We start from the raw sequence: 17,298 nt of genomic DNA on the forward strand, positions 1-17,298 counted from the left end.
ATATCCATCGTACACAAAGTTATTCAAGATCATAAGTTCTGATCATTGAGTTACACCAACCATTCAAGCAAGAAGTGATTGTGTCTTTCTGAGTTTCATCCTGAGAATTGCTGAGACTCACCAGAGCATTGGGATGGAGTGTGTGAATCCTCCATCATCTTTCTTACTCAAAATTAATCAGTTCCTATGTGGCTTTGTATCTTCTCATATCCCCAGATCCCTGTGCATCATTTGATATTATGATTAACAAGAGTTAATGTCACAACATGCAGGAATTTAAGTAATACTTCCATTAGATCTTGATAATTATTTTAAAATTTTGTTGAAGAATACAAATACAAACTTATATTGTATCTAAAACCTTTTACTTTTCTGTAGAGTCAACACTAGGTTTCTTTATCTCCATAAATTAATCCATTTTAATTCCTGCTATATAAATATAATATGGTGTTAAATGCTTTATTTAAGATAATGGCATGTAGAGTCAAGAGCTCCGGGGTACTGGTTAGTTCATAATGTTGCACCTACAGGGTTGCAGATCTCTTTAGCTCCTTGGATACCTTCTCTAGCTCCTCCATTGTAATGCCAGGGCCCAAAAATGGGAATGGGTGGGGAAGGGAGTGGGGGGGGGTGTGGGGGACTTTTGGGATAGCATTGGAAATGTAATTGAGGAAAATACGTAATAAAAAAAGATAATGGCATGTAATAATGCATACACATAATACAGGGTCTCCAGAACATGATAAATTTATTTCCTTTTTTAATACAAATAAAAATGACCTGCAAAAACTTTGCAATATGAATTTTTTCTTCTGTCAGTTTACAGTGGAAATGCTTGGCAATTCCTCAATATTATTTTATTATGTCATTTTGATATTCACTGGAAAGCATTTAGTGGGTGGGTAGGGGAGTTGGGGGGAGGGTATGGGGGACTTTTGGGATAGTATTGGAAATGTAAATGAGGAAAATACCTAATAAAAATATTAAAAATACAAAAAAATGCCCAAAGATATGATTATGGAACACTTGAATTTTTCCAACTGCATGACTAACCTCTTAAAAGGCATTCCACATACAGTGTCATGTTTTTATTTGAGATTTTCCTGGATGACATTGGATGCAAACAAATAATGTATATTTCTCAAATAACAAGGGATATGTCACTATGTGCCATGTGCCTATTGAGCTGTTTTAAAGCAATCACAATCATACCCAGCAACTCTAGATGGATGGTGCTTACATATAGAGCAACCAAGTGCTCAATTAGTTGGCTTGTGCACCTGCTTCTAAACCTCAGGATTCCAGCAAGAGTGTCAGGCCTCAGTTACAAGAACGATGTGACTAACAGATTGAGTTATGCATACTGTTCATTGTTTACTTCTAGCCATGTGAGAGCTGCACTGTATTGGTTCTTACTGTGCTCCTCTGATGGACTGTGTCTGGGTCTTGTGGCCTACTAAAGTGTCTCCATGGTGAGTATCTGCTACAGACACAAGAGACAAGTCAAGCATGTCAACAGTACCCAGTATTTTCTAAAAGTCTTATCTGAAGACAGAGCCACACAGGCTATCCTCATCGTGTTGTGCACATTTGTCATCTCTTACTCATTCTCTTCCTTTGTGGCTGTAATTAGGACCTGATCCAAATATCCAATGCCATGGGCAAAAAAATGGTAGAACTGTGCTTTCTGATATTTTGTCCCTTTGTTCTTATCACCAATATGAAATCCAGTTTTATTCTGTTTTGCCCTGCTTTGGTTAGCAGTAATTTACTCCAATTAGAATATGAGCCCTGGTCATCTTTCTTTGCTTATATATTGGTGGATATTTTTATACGTTGTACAATGCTAAAACTGCAATTTGAAAATATTAAGCTTTTCATAACAGACTACCTCATGATGTGCAGTGATCAGTAGTCAATTTGTGGTAAACAATTTCATAGACATGTTATTAACTTTTCTTGTTTTTCTGACAAGATACCTAACAAAGGTAACTCAAAGAAGGTTTCTTTTGCCCTACAGTCTGAAGTCTCTGTCCATAATGTAAAGTAAAAGCAATGGAAAAGATAGATTTGTGGTGAGAGGAGCATAGTATATACAATATCATTGAATTGACAGTGATAAAGTACAGATGCACATCCCTGTGCTCAGTTCTTTTTCTTCACTCCTTTTTTATTAAGACTGCCTTAGCCTAGTGGACTATATCACCCAGATTCACATGGGATTTCTGTCTTCAATTGAACTTCTTTGAAATAGGCTCACAGTCATATCAACAATGAAATGTGAAGAACACAAGTCTATATTGTCAACTTGACATTCATGATTTTTAAATATAAAAATATTGGAGGATTCTTTTCTATTCCTGTTTGTTCATATGCTTTGTTGTGCCCAGTGATATGGTTCCAATCCAGGTCTTGGCATTGTCATGATCACTGGAGTATCTCCTTCATGAATGATGTATAAAAATTGTTTTCCATCACCTCTAATTGGTTAATAAAATACTGATCAGCCAATAGCTGGGCAGAAAATGAGAAAAGTGCAGGACTTGCACCCCAGTCTTGGAATCGCAAGAAAAATTAAACAGAAAGAGAAGAAGAAAGGTGGAGAGATCATGTGGATGGACTAGGAGGATTTGTCATAAAGTTGTGATTAAAGAGTAGCCATGATGACATTGAGGAACTCGAGTGGGCCGGGACAAAAGGGCAGATGGCAAGCAAGGAGGCATTTGCTGCACATTGGCAGTCTAAATGGGTTAGAGGAGATGAGAGCCTTCCCATCTTAGTGCCAGCAACTTCTTAATGAAAATAGCATCTCTGAGTCTTTATTAGGAGCTTAAATATCCTCAAGCAGGAGTAGAAATGTGCTTCAGTTATTTGGTTGGAAAGGGGGCATAAGAGAACCTCCCAAGTAATTATATTTATATTTGATGCACCAAATGTAGGGCACAGAATCCCAGCTTAAAGCCTGAAGAGACGTCCTAGATGGAATGCTGTTTCCTAGTAAAAGGTAAGGAAGAATGGGAGACCAAGGGATGTCTAGTGATTCTTTTTTTTTTCCAAGAATTTATTTATTTATTTACTTTATATCCTGATCACAGTCCCCTCTCTCCTCCCCTCCCAGTCTCCCCCTTATAAATCTCATCCTCAATTATCCCCTTCTGTTCTCCTCAGAGAAGGGGACACACCCCTTGAGTATCATCCCACCCTAGGAAATTACACCCAGCAAGACTAAGCATGTTTTCTTCCACTGATGCTCAATCAGGCAGTTCAGTTATGAGAAGTGTATCAAATGGCAGGCAACATAGACATCTGTGCTCCAATTGTTAGGGGACCCACATGTAGACCAACCTGAACATCTGCTCCAAATATGTATAGGGCCTAGGTCCAATCTCTGCATTCTGTCTTTTAGTGATTTGGGGCACACTGAAAAATAAGTCGTTGGGATACTCAAGGAAGCAGCCAAAGTGGGTTGTGTGTGCATGCTAGGCATGCATGCTTTTGAGGGCCAGAGGCACCAATGACATGCAGCATACTCCTGATAAAAAGTCCAACCACATGGAAGGGAGTCCTGTGTTCCTTCCCATACCTGTGACATAAAAAGCCCATAATGCTAGACATTGGTGGCACACGCCTTTAATCCCAGCACTTGGGAGGCAGAGGCAGGTGGATTTCTGAATTCGAGGCCAGCCTGGTCAACAGAGTGAGTTCCAGGGCTATGCAGAAAAACCGTGTCTCGAAAAAAAAAAAAAAAAAAAAGCCCATAGCTGGGATACACATACATCTGAGACATTCCCTGAGAAGCTCAGGGAATGTGTAGCTCACATGGGATAAATTCCCAAGTGTATGATCAATAGCAGTTGAGGACATCTTCCACTCAGCCACAGTCAGGTATCCAGTGAAGCATAGCTCCAGGTTAAACTCCATAAAAGTAAATCTTGGGGGCTGCCAGCTACAAACAGAGAAATCAGAAACTCCCTCCTCTTTCTGTGAAAGAGAAGACAGGGGTAGGCCCAATAATAGCAAGAGGTCTGAGCTGAACTGCAGATGGAGACACAGAACATACAAAAGAAGTCTGAGCATCAGATTTTAAAAAAAACAAACAAACAGTAAGATTAAAAAGAATGAGATAAATGAGATGAAATATCAATAACATGGCATTTTATCATTTTATATGGCTTAAAGATATAACTGAGAGAGAGAGAGAGAGAGAGAGAGAGAGAGAGAGAGAGAGAGAGAGAGAGAGAGGGAGAGAGAGAGAGAGAGAGAGAGAGAGAGAGAGAGAGAGAGAGAGAGAGAGAGTAATGACCTATCTGTAGCTCCTTGGAAAAAGTACTCTAACAGTGAGATATGTCAGCTCCTGGCTGCATCCCAATTCAACTGCAAAGATAAGCACTGGCGAACCTTCACATGTAGATTATTTAAAATATGGCAAGCTTGCCACTGGTCAAAAACTGCTTTTGCTTCAACTACAGACAGAATATCATCCAAGCTATGGACAAACAGCAGTATACAGAAAAGTTGAGTGCTGAGATTTACAAAGACAAGGTAAACAGTCTTTTATAACTCCTCCTTCACAGAAAAACCTGTCAGATATACAGGACGAGAAGGCTAAAGATGATGCTCCTATTACATAAAAAAAAACCCTGGGTAACTGTCCAGGACATCTTCAAACTCTTCTATACTTTTGGGACCTGCTTGATCTACACTTCCTGCATACTCAGGTGAACGTCTAAGAAGATATTCTGAGGTTTATAAATGCAAGTTTTAATACAAAAGGATTTAAATACAGAACTCATCAAGTTAGGATAGCTGTTAGAGTACTTTTTTCAAGGTTGCCAAATACAAATAGACTGGATATTGTGAATGTAATTTTTACTTGATAAGTTTTCATCATTATTAGTATAAAAGAATACATGTTTTACTAGATGCAAAGTGTGAAGTAATGGGGAGATGGTTTTGGATACTGGACACATGCTGTTTGCTGTGCCCAGTGATTTGACTGCAATGCAGATGTTGGCATTGTCATGACTATTGGAATACCTTCTGTATCAATGATGTGTCAAATTGTTTTCATCACCTCTGGTAGGTTAATAAAGTGCTTACAAGCAGGGCAGAAGAAAAGAATAGGATAAGATTTCTGATCTTAGTCTGGCACCTACTTCCAGCCCTCCCACCACTAACTCTAAATCTACAGTTAAGCCCTCCATTTCTTTCTGGGAAGCCGATCTTCTCCCTCTTAGACACTGGGGCCACTTTCTCAGCCTAACAGAATTTTGGGGAGCCACCTCTCCTTCTTGTTTCCCTATTGTTGGGATAGGGCAAAAACCATACCAACCTCACCAGACCCCACCACATAGTTGCATTTTTAGGGATGTTCCTCTCACCCATTCCTTTTTGATAGTGCCAATGTGTCCTGTCCTCTTATTGGGAAAGAATCTTCTAGCAAAGTTGAGAGTCTCTATGTCTTTGGCTCCTCCCATTTACCTGAGCCCAAATTAGCCAGTAGTCCCTCTCCTCTTCCTTCTATCCACCCAACCTAACTCTGACATGTTGTTTCCTTTCTTTGCCATCAGGGAAAGGCAAATGAAAATGACTATCAGATCCCACTGTAACCCTGTCAGAATGGATGAGATCAGTAACAAGGTACAGTTCATAATGAGGAGGATGGGGGGAACACTCCTCCAATACTGTTGGGAATGCAAACTTGTATATCCATAATAGAAATCAATATAGCAGTTCCGCAGAAAATTGGGACTCAAACTACATGAAGAATCAATTATAAAACTCCTGGGTATATACTCAAAGGATGCTTTATGATACCACAAAAGCTCTTGTTCAACAAACTATGTTAATAGCAGCTTTGTTGATAATAGGCAAAAACTGGAATCTATCCATATGTCCTTCAACTAAAATGTATGTAAAGAAAATGTGTTACTGAGATTGTAACACAGAGGGGTTTTACTCATGTGGTAAAAACATTGACATCATGAAATTTTCAAATGAATGGATGGAATTAGACAGGACCAACCTGAGTGAGGTAACCCAGTCACAGAAAGAAAAACATAATAATTATTCATTTATAAATGGATATTAGCCACAAAGTAAAGGATAACTACCCTAAAATCCACACACTAAGAGAAGCTATGTAAATATATAAAGAGTAGAACTCAAGCTTGGGACACATTAATCTCATTGTGAGTGGGAATTATAATAAACATCTCCCAGGAATGGGGAGATAGTTCTAGGTACAGAGATGGATATGAGAAGAAGAAGGGTCATGTAGTGAGATATTGGAGGGAAGAGTACTAATCAAGATAATTGGAATCAGAGAGCCTAACCATATAAGCTAGAAACCTAGTGTGGTGTAAACTCCCAGAGATCTATGACGATGACTCTAGCTAAGACTCCTAGCAGTTGGGGATATGTAGCCTGAATGGGCTATCTCCTGTAACCAGAAAAGACTTCCTGTGGAGGGACTGGGACACCAATTCAGCCACAAAGTCTTTGAACTAAAATTTGTCTGCCTATAAGATGTGCTGCAGTAATGATAATGCAGAAATTGTGAGACACGCTTAAGATCTATACCATGAGATGGAGACTGCCTGGGGAACCAGGACCCAGAGTGAGAATAACACAGTGACCTACAACAGACCCAAGCAGAAAGAGGGGGAAAAGTCAACAAAATGATTACTAATGATATTCTTATATACTCATAGACTGGTGCCTACCCAAATTGACATCAGAGAAGCTTCACTGAGCAACTAATCCAACCAGATGAAGAGACATAGAGCAAAATATTAGTTGGAGCTTTAGAGAGCCAGTAAATGAAGGGAAAGAAGTGTATAGGAGCCAAGGGGTCTAAGACACCACAAGAAAAGCCACAGAGTCAAATAACCTGGGTTCATAGGACCTCAGAGTCTGAACAACCAACCAAGGAGTATGTATGAAATGGATCTAGTCCCACTGCAGATATGTTACTGCTCTATAAATTGATCTTCTTGTGGTCCTTCTGAAAGTGGGAGCAGGGCAGTTGACAATATTAGACTAAGTTGCCAGCTACTGGGACACTTTTTTCCTACTGAGTTGACTCCTCTAGCCTTAATATGACAGGAGATGACTATACATGTGGTAACTTGATATACCATGTCTGGTTGATATCTCAGGGAAGCCTGCCCTTTTCTGAACAGAAAAGGAGGAAGCATAGATGGGAGGCAGGAAGGGAGATAAAGAGGAGATACTGAAAGGAGAGAGAAAAGGGAAAGTGTAATTGGAATGTAAATAAATAATTAAATACTCTAATAAGTGCAATTGGTTCTAAAAAGTCTATACTTATCTATATAAGTTAGTTTATAAATATGGAGCGGACTACAGTGTAGTTCACAAAGAATGAATGACAACTGCACAGTAAAAATTAATCCATGTTTTAGAAAATAAGACTGGAAGAAAGGGAGACAAAGATCATTCACTGAATCTTCTTCCTTCATGACTCTGTTCAGTTCTTTAGAGTTTACAGAAATCCTTAAGGATGTCTGTGCATTAGAGAAAGCTCTCTGTTGTCCCACATTTATCATTGCAATGAACCAACTTCATGTTATTAGCATTGGCTCTTTTTGCCTTTGGCATCCCTCCCTCTGAGACTGTGGTCTCACATAGATGGACTCTTTCTAACTATGCCTAACTGTGTCATTGTATTTGCTCCTGTGATGTGGACACCTTTGCAATGACATGTAATTGGTGGAAAGTCAGTTACAAGTTTTCTCAGTCCCTTATATAGATGATGTTATGGCTCTAGATTTGAGGTGAAAAGCACTCCTATCAACAATTAACATGGGATAGGAACATGCAAGCACAAGTCCACACAAAGCCTGGGAATAAGGATCACTGTAGGTAGAGTATTACAACACCGTGGTATTAGAATTGGCTTTTATTTTTCATGAATTATGATACTGTTTCCTCATATATAGCTGATTTCATAGTTGTCAAAAATACATTCTTCCACAGTTCCTTTATGTAGCCTTTGTTCTCTTGGAACTCCCCACTTAATCCAGACTGGCCTCAAACTCAGGGAACTACATTAGGCATATCACCCACATGCTGAGATTAAAGGCTGCTGGCTTTCTACAAGCATTCTAGTGTTAGAATCAATTGTATCCCCAGAAATCTACATGAAGAAAGAAAATATTGATACATAATGGAGTAAGTATTAGATTTAGGAAAGCAATATTTTCATAGTAATGATTCTTCTGGCCAAAATTGCTTTAATTTACTATATTTCAAAACATCATCAACAAGAATGAATATCAATACAGAAAAATGATGTATCTTTTCACTGAAGATTCAATCATTAGCATACCTTGTGGCTAATCCATGATCAGAATTTGGCTTTCTAACCTTACCTTGTGCCATCTTGTATTTTTGAAGCAGAATTGAAGCTTGAAGTTTCAATATTCAAATTTTCAATGTTATGTTTTTAGAGTAACTTAGACTTCAGAATTTCTAATCCCCAAACCTCCAGCCTTCTTAGGCATAATGGCATTTAGGATTTGTCTTTTGGGTTGAGGTCATAGATTCTTGAAATAAGAACAGAGTCTTTGTGGTTAAGAACATGGCCTGTGAATTTCAGTCGACACGATTCTCATTAAGAATTATAGTACTTCCAAATGCCAGTCATGGTGACAGCATACACCTTTAATCCCAGCACTAAGGATTACAGAGGCAGTGAATCTCTGGGTGCTTGAGAACAGCCTAGACTATATGTAGAGTACCAGAACAGTGGGGGCTTTATAAAGTGACACTGTTTTCAAAACTAAATAAATCAGAAAACACACACACACCAAAAAATTAAAAATACTTGAAGAAGTACAAACACAACACTGGCAGGAGGACATCCTCAATTCTTATTGATTTTCTGACCAGACTAGGCTACAAGTAACCCTTTTGAAAAACAAGTAAACAGTAAAAAGTAGAATTTGACAGAAAAAGAAGAGAGAACAAAAAGCCCCTGGCTTAGTTCACACTAATTTACTTCTTCTGAAGACAACATCTTTATACTATGTCTCTCAAACCTCATGTTTCCTCAAAATCTCTCTCTCTCTCTCTCTCTCTCTCTCTCTCTCTCTCTCTCTCTCTCTCTCTCTCTCTCTCTCTCTCTCTCTCTCTCTCCCTCTCCAGAGATGAGCCTGTTTTAGGTTCTGTCTTTTCTTAGTTGCTCTTCAGACACCTCCTGGGCACCTCTTACTCCCTGTCTCCTTCCTCTGTCAAGGATTTAACCCTGTTCATGCAACATTTGGGATCCAAAACACTCCAGAAATCTGGAAAAATTAACAATTGTGAAATGAGCCATAAGTGAGAACACAGGATCAGAAGTCAAAAACAACACCAACACAAGAGAATACAAGGACATCCTTGCTGATACTCCAAAATATGTTATTGGTAACAGATTATTAGGGAATCTGGACAGAAGAAGGGTGTTGTATGGGAATCATATAGCTTCATAAACAGTCTTATTTTCACAGGATATCGAAACAATGAATTTGGCTGAAATACTTTCTAGAATGCTATTAAAGTGAATAGTGGTGTTAATTATCCTGTAAATGTGATCGACCCGCTTCTCATTATCCAAAGAGAGAACTATCCTGAACCTGAAGAGAAAAGTGTTTTTTGTGGAAATCCTCAAGATGCCTGAAAAGCAAGTCACAATCACAACAAATCCTTGTCCCAAGAACTGAGTATGAAGGCAACCATTTTGAAGATGTTCCTATGGATGAACCAGGTTTTGCTTTTTTGCTTTTGTTTTTGTTTTTCCCAAACCAGAGCAGCCTATCTCTATACATCTTTAAAGACTCATGAAGAAAGGTTCCTCTCAACACTTTCCAATTTCTTTTTGAAATTTTTGATGTAATTTGGTTTTGTTTTTATGCCAAGATTATATTAAGGCAGAGTGATTTGAAAGTAATTCTAAATGTTCAGATAGATGGTATTAGGGAAACACATAATATTTGGTTTATTTGGAAAGTGTCCAGAGAATAATAAATTCATAATCCCGAAATAACAGTGACAACAGGCCAGATCCCTCGGAGCTCCTAGGGACTGGACCATCAATCAAGGAATACATATGGAGCGACCCATGGCGCTGAAGACATATATGGCAGAGGATGACCTTGTTGGACATTAATGGGATGAGAGGCCCTCTGGCTGGAGGGTGTTCGATGACCCAGTGTAGGGGAATGCCAGAGTGGGGGAAAGGGAGGTGGGGGGAGCACCCTCATAGAGGCAGAGGGTGATGGAAAGGGGGAAACATTTGAAATGTAAATAAAAAAATATCCAAGGAAAAATAAATAGAAAAAAAAAAAGGAGTCTAACACAACCACAGCTATTCACCACAGAATACACATTGTGTTTCCATGGTACTCAACAGTTGAGTATATTTCTTTTCATATCAAGACACTGGAAAGAACAGACTGAAGAAATAGATGAAGAAGGGCATGGTGGTTCTATCCCAAGGAGTGGATTCTGGCAACGCAACCAGGTACTCTGAAAAGCAACAAGTGCTCTTGACTCCTCAACTGACTCCAGGGTAGCTACTTTTAGGGCAATATATTTTGTCATGATCAAATATCATAAAGAAAATTTTCCATTTCATTATGTTTTATACATATGAGAATAGAATTTTGTTGATTTCCAAAACATATAGTTGAAAAGGATTAAAAATTCCACCACAATCAAGAGTCAATAAAGACAGATCAAAGAACAACCCTCTGGTATTGCTACTAGAAGCATGGCTACTGTTGCAGTGAGTTTGTAAATCTTTGTCATTATACTGACAAAGGTAAATCCCAATAATCAATGGTACTTAATGAGAATTGTTCCTTATCCATGCCTATGTATAACTGGATTCAATAACAGCGAAGTTCACAGCAGCCTCAATCATCATAGCTCACACTAAGAAGAACTACTTATCAATTTCCAATATAAATTATTTTATATACATACAATTGAGTGCTCTACAGCATGGCAGTCAACAAAGATTGACACACACATTGGTGGATCATTTGGAAAACTAGACCTGAAGGATGGAATGCCGACACACTCCTGCCCTCTCTTTTCTCTCATACTCCATGAAAGTTGGAAATTTTTTAATGAAAATGTGGATATGACTATTCCAAGATTTCTTTAAGGGGAAGATCTTTAATGTAGATGTGAGAGATATAACAGCCAGAGGCATCTGGAAGGTTATGGGGCAGGTATGGAATAGTAGACATGGTTAGTAGAGAATGAACCTGGCCATCAGAGGAGAGTAGATCAAGAAGAGAGGCCAAGGGAACCAAGTTCTTCCTCCAAAAGACTCAACAAGCAGCTGAAAGAGTCAGAAGCAGATATTTTCACCCAATCAATGAACAGAAGCTGCTGACCCCTGTGGTTGAATTAGGGAAAGGCTGAAAGAAGCTGAGGAGGAGGGCAACCCTGTAGGAGGACCAACAGTCTCAATTAACCTGGACCCCTGAGATCTCTCAAACACTGGACCACCAACCAGGCAGTGTACACCAGCTGATATAAGGTCGCCAAAACACATACAGCAGAGGACTGTCAACTCTGTGTTCAATCAGAGATGATGCACCTAACCTTCAGGAGACTGGAGGCCACAGGGAGTTTAGAGGTCAGTTTGGTGGGGGGTGGGGACATCCTAGTGGAGAGAGGAGTTGGAGAGGAAGTATGGTGTGTGGAATAGTCAGAGGGTGGACAGGAGTTGGGGGGAATAAAATCTGGAATATATATACATGTATATGTACATATACATACATACATATACATGTATGCATATTATATATATAATATTATTATATATATTATTCTGAAGGAGGAGGATGAAGAGGACGAAGAGGAGGAGGAGGAGAAGAAGAAGAAGAAGAAGAAGAAGAAGAAGAAGAAGAAGAAGAAGAAGAAGAAGAAGAAGAAGAAGAAGAAGAAGAAGAGGGGGAGGGGGAGGGGGAGGGGAGGGGGAGGGAGAGGGAGAGGGGGAGGGGGAGGGAGAGGGAGAGGGAGAAGAGAAGGAGAAGAAGAAGAGCCACCACCACCACCACCACCACCAAGTGCAAAGAGAAAGACGATCAAAAGGAGCACAATGAGCCCAAGAATACATGGTCAAAATATCTGGGCTTATAGAAAAGAGAAACTGGGAGAAGAAAAGACAAATTAAGAAAAGTTTAGAATAGCAGGAGCAGGAGAGAGAAGTGCTAAGACAAGCCAGGACTCTGTAAGAGGCACTTGTAATGCTATGAGAGTCTGGCAGCCAGAACCTGCTTTGATATGTTAATAAGCACCAGAGTTAGTCATTTGTCCAGAGTGGTTTTGGGACAAAAACATTTTGAGACTTTTAAACTGTGTATGATGCTGAGTAGGGGGAAAGGCTCTTCAGGGGCAAGGCCATGCAACTTGCTTATAAGTTAATAGCAGTGAAGCTCTGTCCCTTCTACACACTTCTCTGCCATAAACTGTGCCCCAAGGACTGACAGAAAAGTTCCCTTTCTGCTTCTTAATTGAGTCCTTGAAATTGCTTGTGTAATTTGCACTACTTTTTTGTTTCCCACTAGGAACTCACAACCAACGTGTTTAAATTTTACTTCATACCCTTGTGGAGATGCTGTCATTAATAGATTGTTAAATTGATAATCACCAATCTGCTGGGAAGAAACAAAAGGAGGTCATGAACTTTTAAATCTGGACTAGTGTCTCAGTACAGTTTTAGCAGATCTTTGATGGTGACACACACCATCGTGGTGGCATTGAGCAATAAGATGAGTGACCACTGCATAGAAATAGTAAGAACTAAATACTTTTTTTAAAAAGTCATTGAAGAAGCCATGCTCCTGTTCTTTGATGTATATTATTTTCTTCACCAAGTACCTTTCTTTATATTAATTTCACTTGAAATCTGTATTATGAAATACTTACAAAAAACTCTGCTGAAAAGAAGGAAGTAAGAACAATAGAAGGAAAGCAGAAAGTGAAACCAGGGAAGAGAAAAAGAGAGGGAGGGTAGGAAGGAAGGAAGGAAGGAAGGAAGGAAGGAAGGAAGGAAGGAAGGAAGGAAGACCAAAGGTGACAGAAAAGGCAGGATAGGAAAACAGGGCTCTGGTATTCGTTTACGGAGTGGGAAGTTGAATGGGTTTTTGATGAAGTTGAGTATTTACAACTCTGGGCAAAGTCCACTGTCTCCAGTCCTCCCTAAGCTGTGTGACCCTCTTCTTCACATAAACTGCTACTGATTCTCTCTTATCACTGATATCACCTTATTTTCTTCTTTCCTTTCATCACTTTGCCTCTGTCTCTTTTTCATCATCTCCATATCAATTATCTTATCACTGTCTTTTTTTTTTTTTTGCACAATTCTATCTAGTTCTTAGTTTTAAAAGAAAGATTTATTTGGATTCTTCCTTTTTCTTTACAGATGACACTGGGATCACTCCTAGAGATTTGCAAGAATCTACCTGGAAAAGCCATGAGCTACCTCCCCATTTTATGCTAAATACCTTGGGATGCTTTTGTTCTTTACCTTCTGCCCACTCAATTATTTACAGACATTTGGAAAGCTCTGCATTCTGTTTTTGTTTCGCAATACTGAGATCATAGAAATGTGTGAAATAGAATACTTGTATGAATAAATTAAGTTGTCTCATCAATTGTAGAATTATAGGATGAATTTTTTTTACCAGAAAACAGAGTGAATTTTATGGGTGCTTGAAGATTTAGGTAAAAATTGAATGGATTACAGGTAAGGAGTAAATACATGTTAGGATTATGTTTATTGTCTTAGTGTTTCAGCTATTTGAAATATGACAAATGTCCAGCTCACATGTTATGTGTAAGAACATACAGATACACTGCTTTTGTCATATGAAGCCTGTCTATTTCACCTGTGCACATCTGGAAAATGGACTCAGGTATGTCTGGCTTTCTCTATTCATATTATCTTGGCTACTGTCTAGAGTTTCAGAAGACATTGTATATATGCCTGATGTAAGGGATTACTGTGAAGCCAACCCAAAACGACAACAAAACTCCACCATATTAGACTCCTAACTAGTACACTTTTATATTTTTCTTAAAGACAAAAATACAAACTCCTCATTGTGACCTTAAACTCAATATTGCTAACTTATTAAATAAAGACAGTTTTGAATTTAGATGATGGCCACCTGTGTAGCTCTCTTAGTTTCCAGAATTTCATATGTATTAACCACAATCCCCTTACATTTAATATTGGATCTAATATCAAACTATAAATATTTACCAGGTTAACCATTCTGAGCATACAGTTCAGTTGTGTGAATAATAGTTCTACTGTTCCTCAGCTGATCTATAGAATAGTTCGTCATAAACACAAAACTCTGAGTACTTGAAACAAACCTTTGTTGCTTTCTACTCGCATTCGTGTTGATCATCATTCTAATGCTTTTAAAATATTCATTATAATTTATCTATTGATGGGGAGAGCATGTGTAGATAAGAGTGCATATGTGTGGAGGTTAAAAGATGTTTTGGAACTGTGTCTGTCCATTCATGATTAGGACCTTTCTCTGTGTGTAGCAAAGACTGTCCTGGAACTGTCTCTGTAGACCAGATTGGCCACAAATTCATAGATTTGTCTTCCTCTGTCTCTTGAGTCCTAAGGTGAAAGAGGTCAAACACCACATCCAGAGAAAACATTAAACTTTAGTAAATATATCTAATATTTTTCATTGAAATAATGTAGTAATATATACTTATATAAAGAAAAAACTTTTAAACATTCCTCAGACCTATATAAATTCAATAAAGTGATAATTATTTTCTTTAAGCTAACTCTATGAAATAAAGGACACTCAGTTTAATTTCAAGGTTGTAATCATAATAAATTTATTTACCCTTTTAATAGGAATGAAAATGACTCCTGCAAGCTTGGCAACGGGAATATTCTTTTTCTTTCATATTACAGTGGGAATCCTTGGTAATTCCTCAATACTATTTCATTATGTCTTTATGATAACCACCAGAAAGCATTTAATGCCCAAAGATGTGATTATAAAGCACTTGACTTTTGCTAACTGCTTAACTATCATTTCAAAAGGCATTCCAGAGACACTGTCAGATTTGGGATTTAAATATTTCCTGGATGATATTGGTTGTAAATTGGTAGTTTATATTTACCGAATAATGAGGGGGATGTCCCTGTATGCTATGTGCCTACTGAGTTGCTTCCAAGCAATCACAATCAGCCCCAGCAACACCAGGTGGATAATGTTTAAACACAGAGCCACCAAGTACATTGGTCCCTCCTGCTCAGTCAGTTGGCTTGTGTACATGCTTTTAAACATCTTGACTCCAGCAAGAGTGTTAGGACCCAGTTATAACAAAAATGTAACTAACATGGTGAATTATGGATACTGCTCATGGTTTACTTCCAGAAATGTGGCAACTGCTCTGTATATGTTTCTACTCTGCTTCTCTGATGGCTTGTGCCTGGGTCTCATGGCCTGCTCAAGTATTTCCATGGTGAGTGTCCTCTACAGACACAAGAGACAAGTCAAGCATATCCATAGTGCTCAGCATTTTCTAAAAGTCTCTCCTGAGGACCAAGCCACCAAAACTATCCTCATCCTGGTTTGTACATTTGTCATCTCTTACTCAATCTCTTCTATACATGTAATATTTACAGTCTACTTCAAAGGCTCAGGACTATGGGGAGTAAGTATGTTTATATTTTTAGAATTATGTTTTCCAATATATTTCCCATTTGTTCTCATCACCAGTTTCAAGTCTAGTTGCAGCTTCTTTTTATCCTTCTGCAAAAAGAGATGGCTTCCTTCAAATATTGCATGAGCCAAGGTAACCTCTCTCTTCTTGTATATTGCAATATCCCTGTATCTATTGTAGAATGCTAAGACTGCAGTCTGAAAATGTCAATCTTCTTTTAACAGACACCTTTTTCATGTGATTTGATCAAGTTTGTTTTATCATAGTGTTTTTTTTTTACTTTTACAGTATTTATTATCCAATAATAAGCAATTTTTCAAATACATAGAATCCTATTATAAGAGTTATTCAATAATAGGCAATTTAATGAAAAAATACACCTCTGAAATCAGATCTTATTCTCTCTCTCTCATACATATACACATATTTGTACATGTGTTCATACCTTAATTTTTGTGTGTATGTTAATTTTTCCTGCATGTATGTCTGTACACCACATGCATAATATTCCTTCAGAGAGCAGAAGATAGCCTTAAACCCACTAGAACTGGAGTTATAGACATTTGTGTGCCAACATTTAGTGCAGGAAATAAAACCTGGGTATTCTAGAAGAGCTATCAGTGTTCTCAGCCACCAAGCGATCTCCTAGGCCCTGAGATTTTTTTTTTATTTTGTGTATGTTCATGTGCCTCAGTACATGTATATGCACCATGTGCATTGCCTGATGCCTACAGCTGCAAGAAGAGCATGTTGAATCCTATGGAACTGGAGTTATATGCAGTTGTGAGCCACCTGGTGTACTTGCTGGGAACAGAACTCAGTTCCTTTGCAAAATCACGAGTTTTTTCCCAATGAACCAGCTCTCCAGTTTCTCACTGTTGTTCATTGTTTCTAGTATGTAATTACTACATCTTCAAATGTCATCATTGGCTTGAAAATTTTGTAGAAAAATAAAAGAACATATGTCTCCTTAAAATATTAGCCTTACAAAGGCAAGTATTACATTTTCTTTCATGTGAAAACAAGGAACAAAATAGAATCAGAGTAAAATATGGATTACTGAGGTCAAAAGAACCCCAGAGAGAGTAAAATGGTGGTATGAATGAGGTAATTAAGGAAAAATATGACATAATCACATAATGTGAATGAATGAAAGTACCATAATATAATCATTACTATATATAATTAATGTGTAATTTAAAATATAAAGTAATTAAAACTTGTCATCATCCCCTGTGACATTTTCCATTCATTTTACTCCTATGACATTCTGTGTGCTATAACATCCACTTTCTACAAGGATAATTAAAATATTTTAATTGTGCGCAAATTCTGTTCTTTGCATATATTCACATGTTTAGGGAAATATACCTCTGGGGTGTCCCTTTCTCCTCAGGAATTATATTAATAATGTACTTAATTTATAATAACTTTTCCTGGAAAAAATTACTTTTCTCCAAAAAAGAAATATGTCTGTTGTGGATTCCTTCAGTACCCTCTTAGAATACGCACATGCCACTAAGGCATATGCTTACCACTGATCTTCTAAAAGTTCCAAAATCTCCATGT

The 17,298-nt window shown here is 38.1% G+C and overlaps 1 protein-coding gene and 1 pseudogene across 1 annotated transcript; both read left to right on the plus strand.

Moving 5' to 3' along the window:
- Vmn1r-ps63 (vomeronasal 1 receptor, pseudogene 63) lies at positions 776-1,761 on the plus strand (annotated as a pseudogene).
- Positions 14,914-15,855, plus strand: Vmn1r78 (vomeronasal 1 receptor 78). Its single transcript, NM_134208.2, has one exon. The coding sequence runs from the start codon at positions 14,914-14,916 to the stop codon at positions 15,853-15,855; it is 942 nt and encodes a 313-aa protein (NP_598969.2).
- The last annotated feature ends 1,443 nt before the right edge of the window (positions 15,856-17,298 follow it).

Source organism: Mus musculus, chromosome 7, assembly GCF_000001635.26.
Source record: "Mus musculus strain C57BL/6J chromosome 7, GRCm38.p6 C57BL/6J".
In the NCBI taxonomy this organism is placed as follows: Eukaryota; Metazoa; Chordata; class Mammalia; order Rodentia; family Muridae; genus Mus; species Mus musculus.

Bases quoted from the DNA above. Each gene is read 5' to 3' on its own strand.
- Vmn1r78 (NM_134208.2), top strand. From the start codon at position 14,914: ATGAAAATGACTCCTGCAAGCTTGGCAACGGGAATATTCTTTTTCTTT.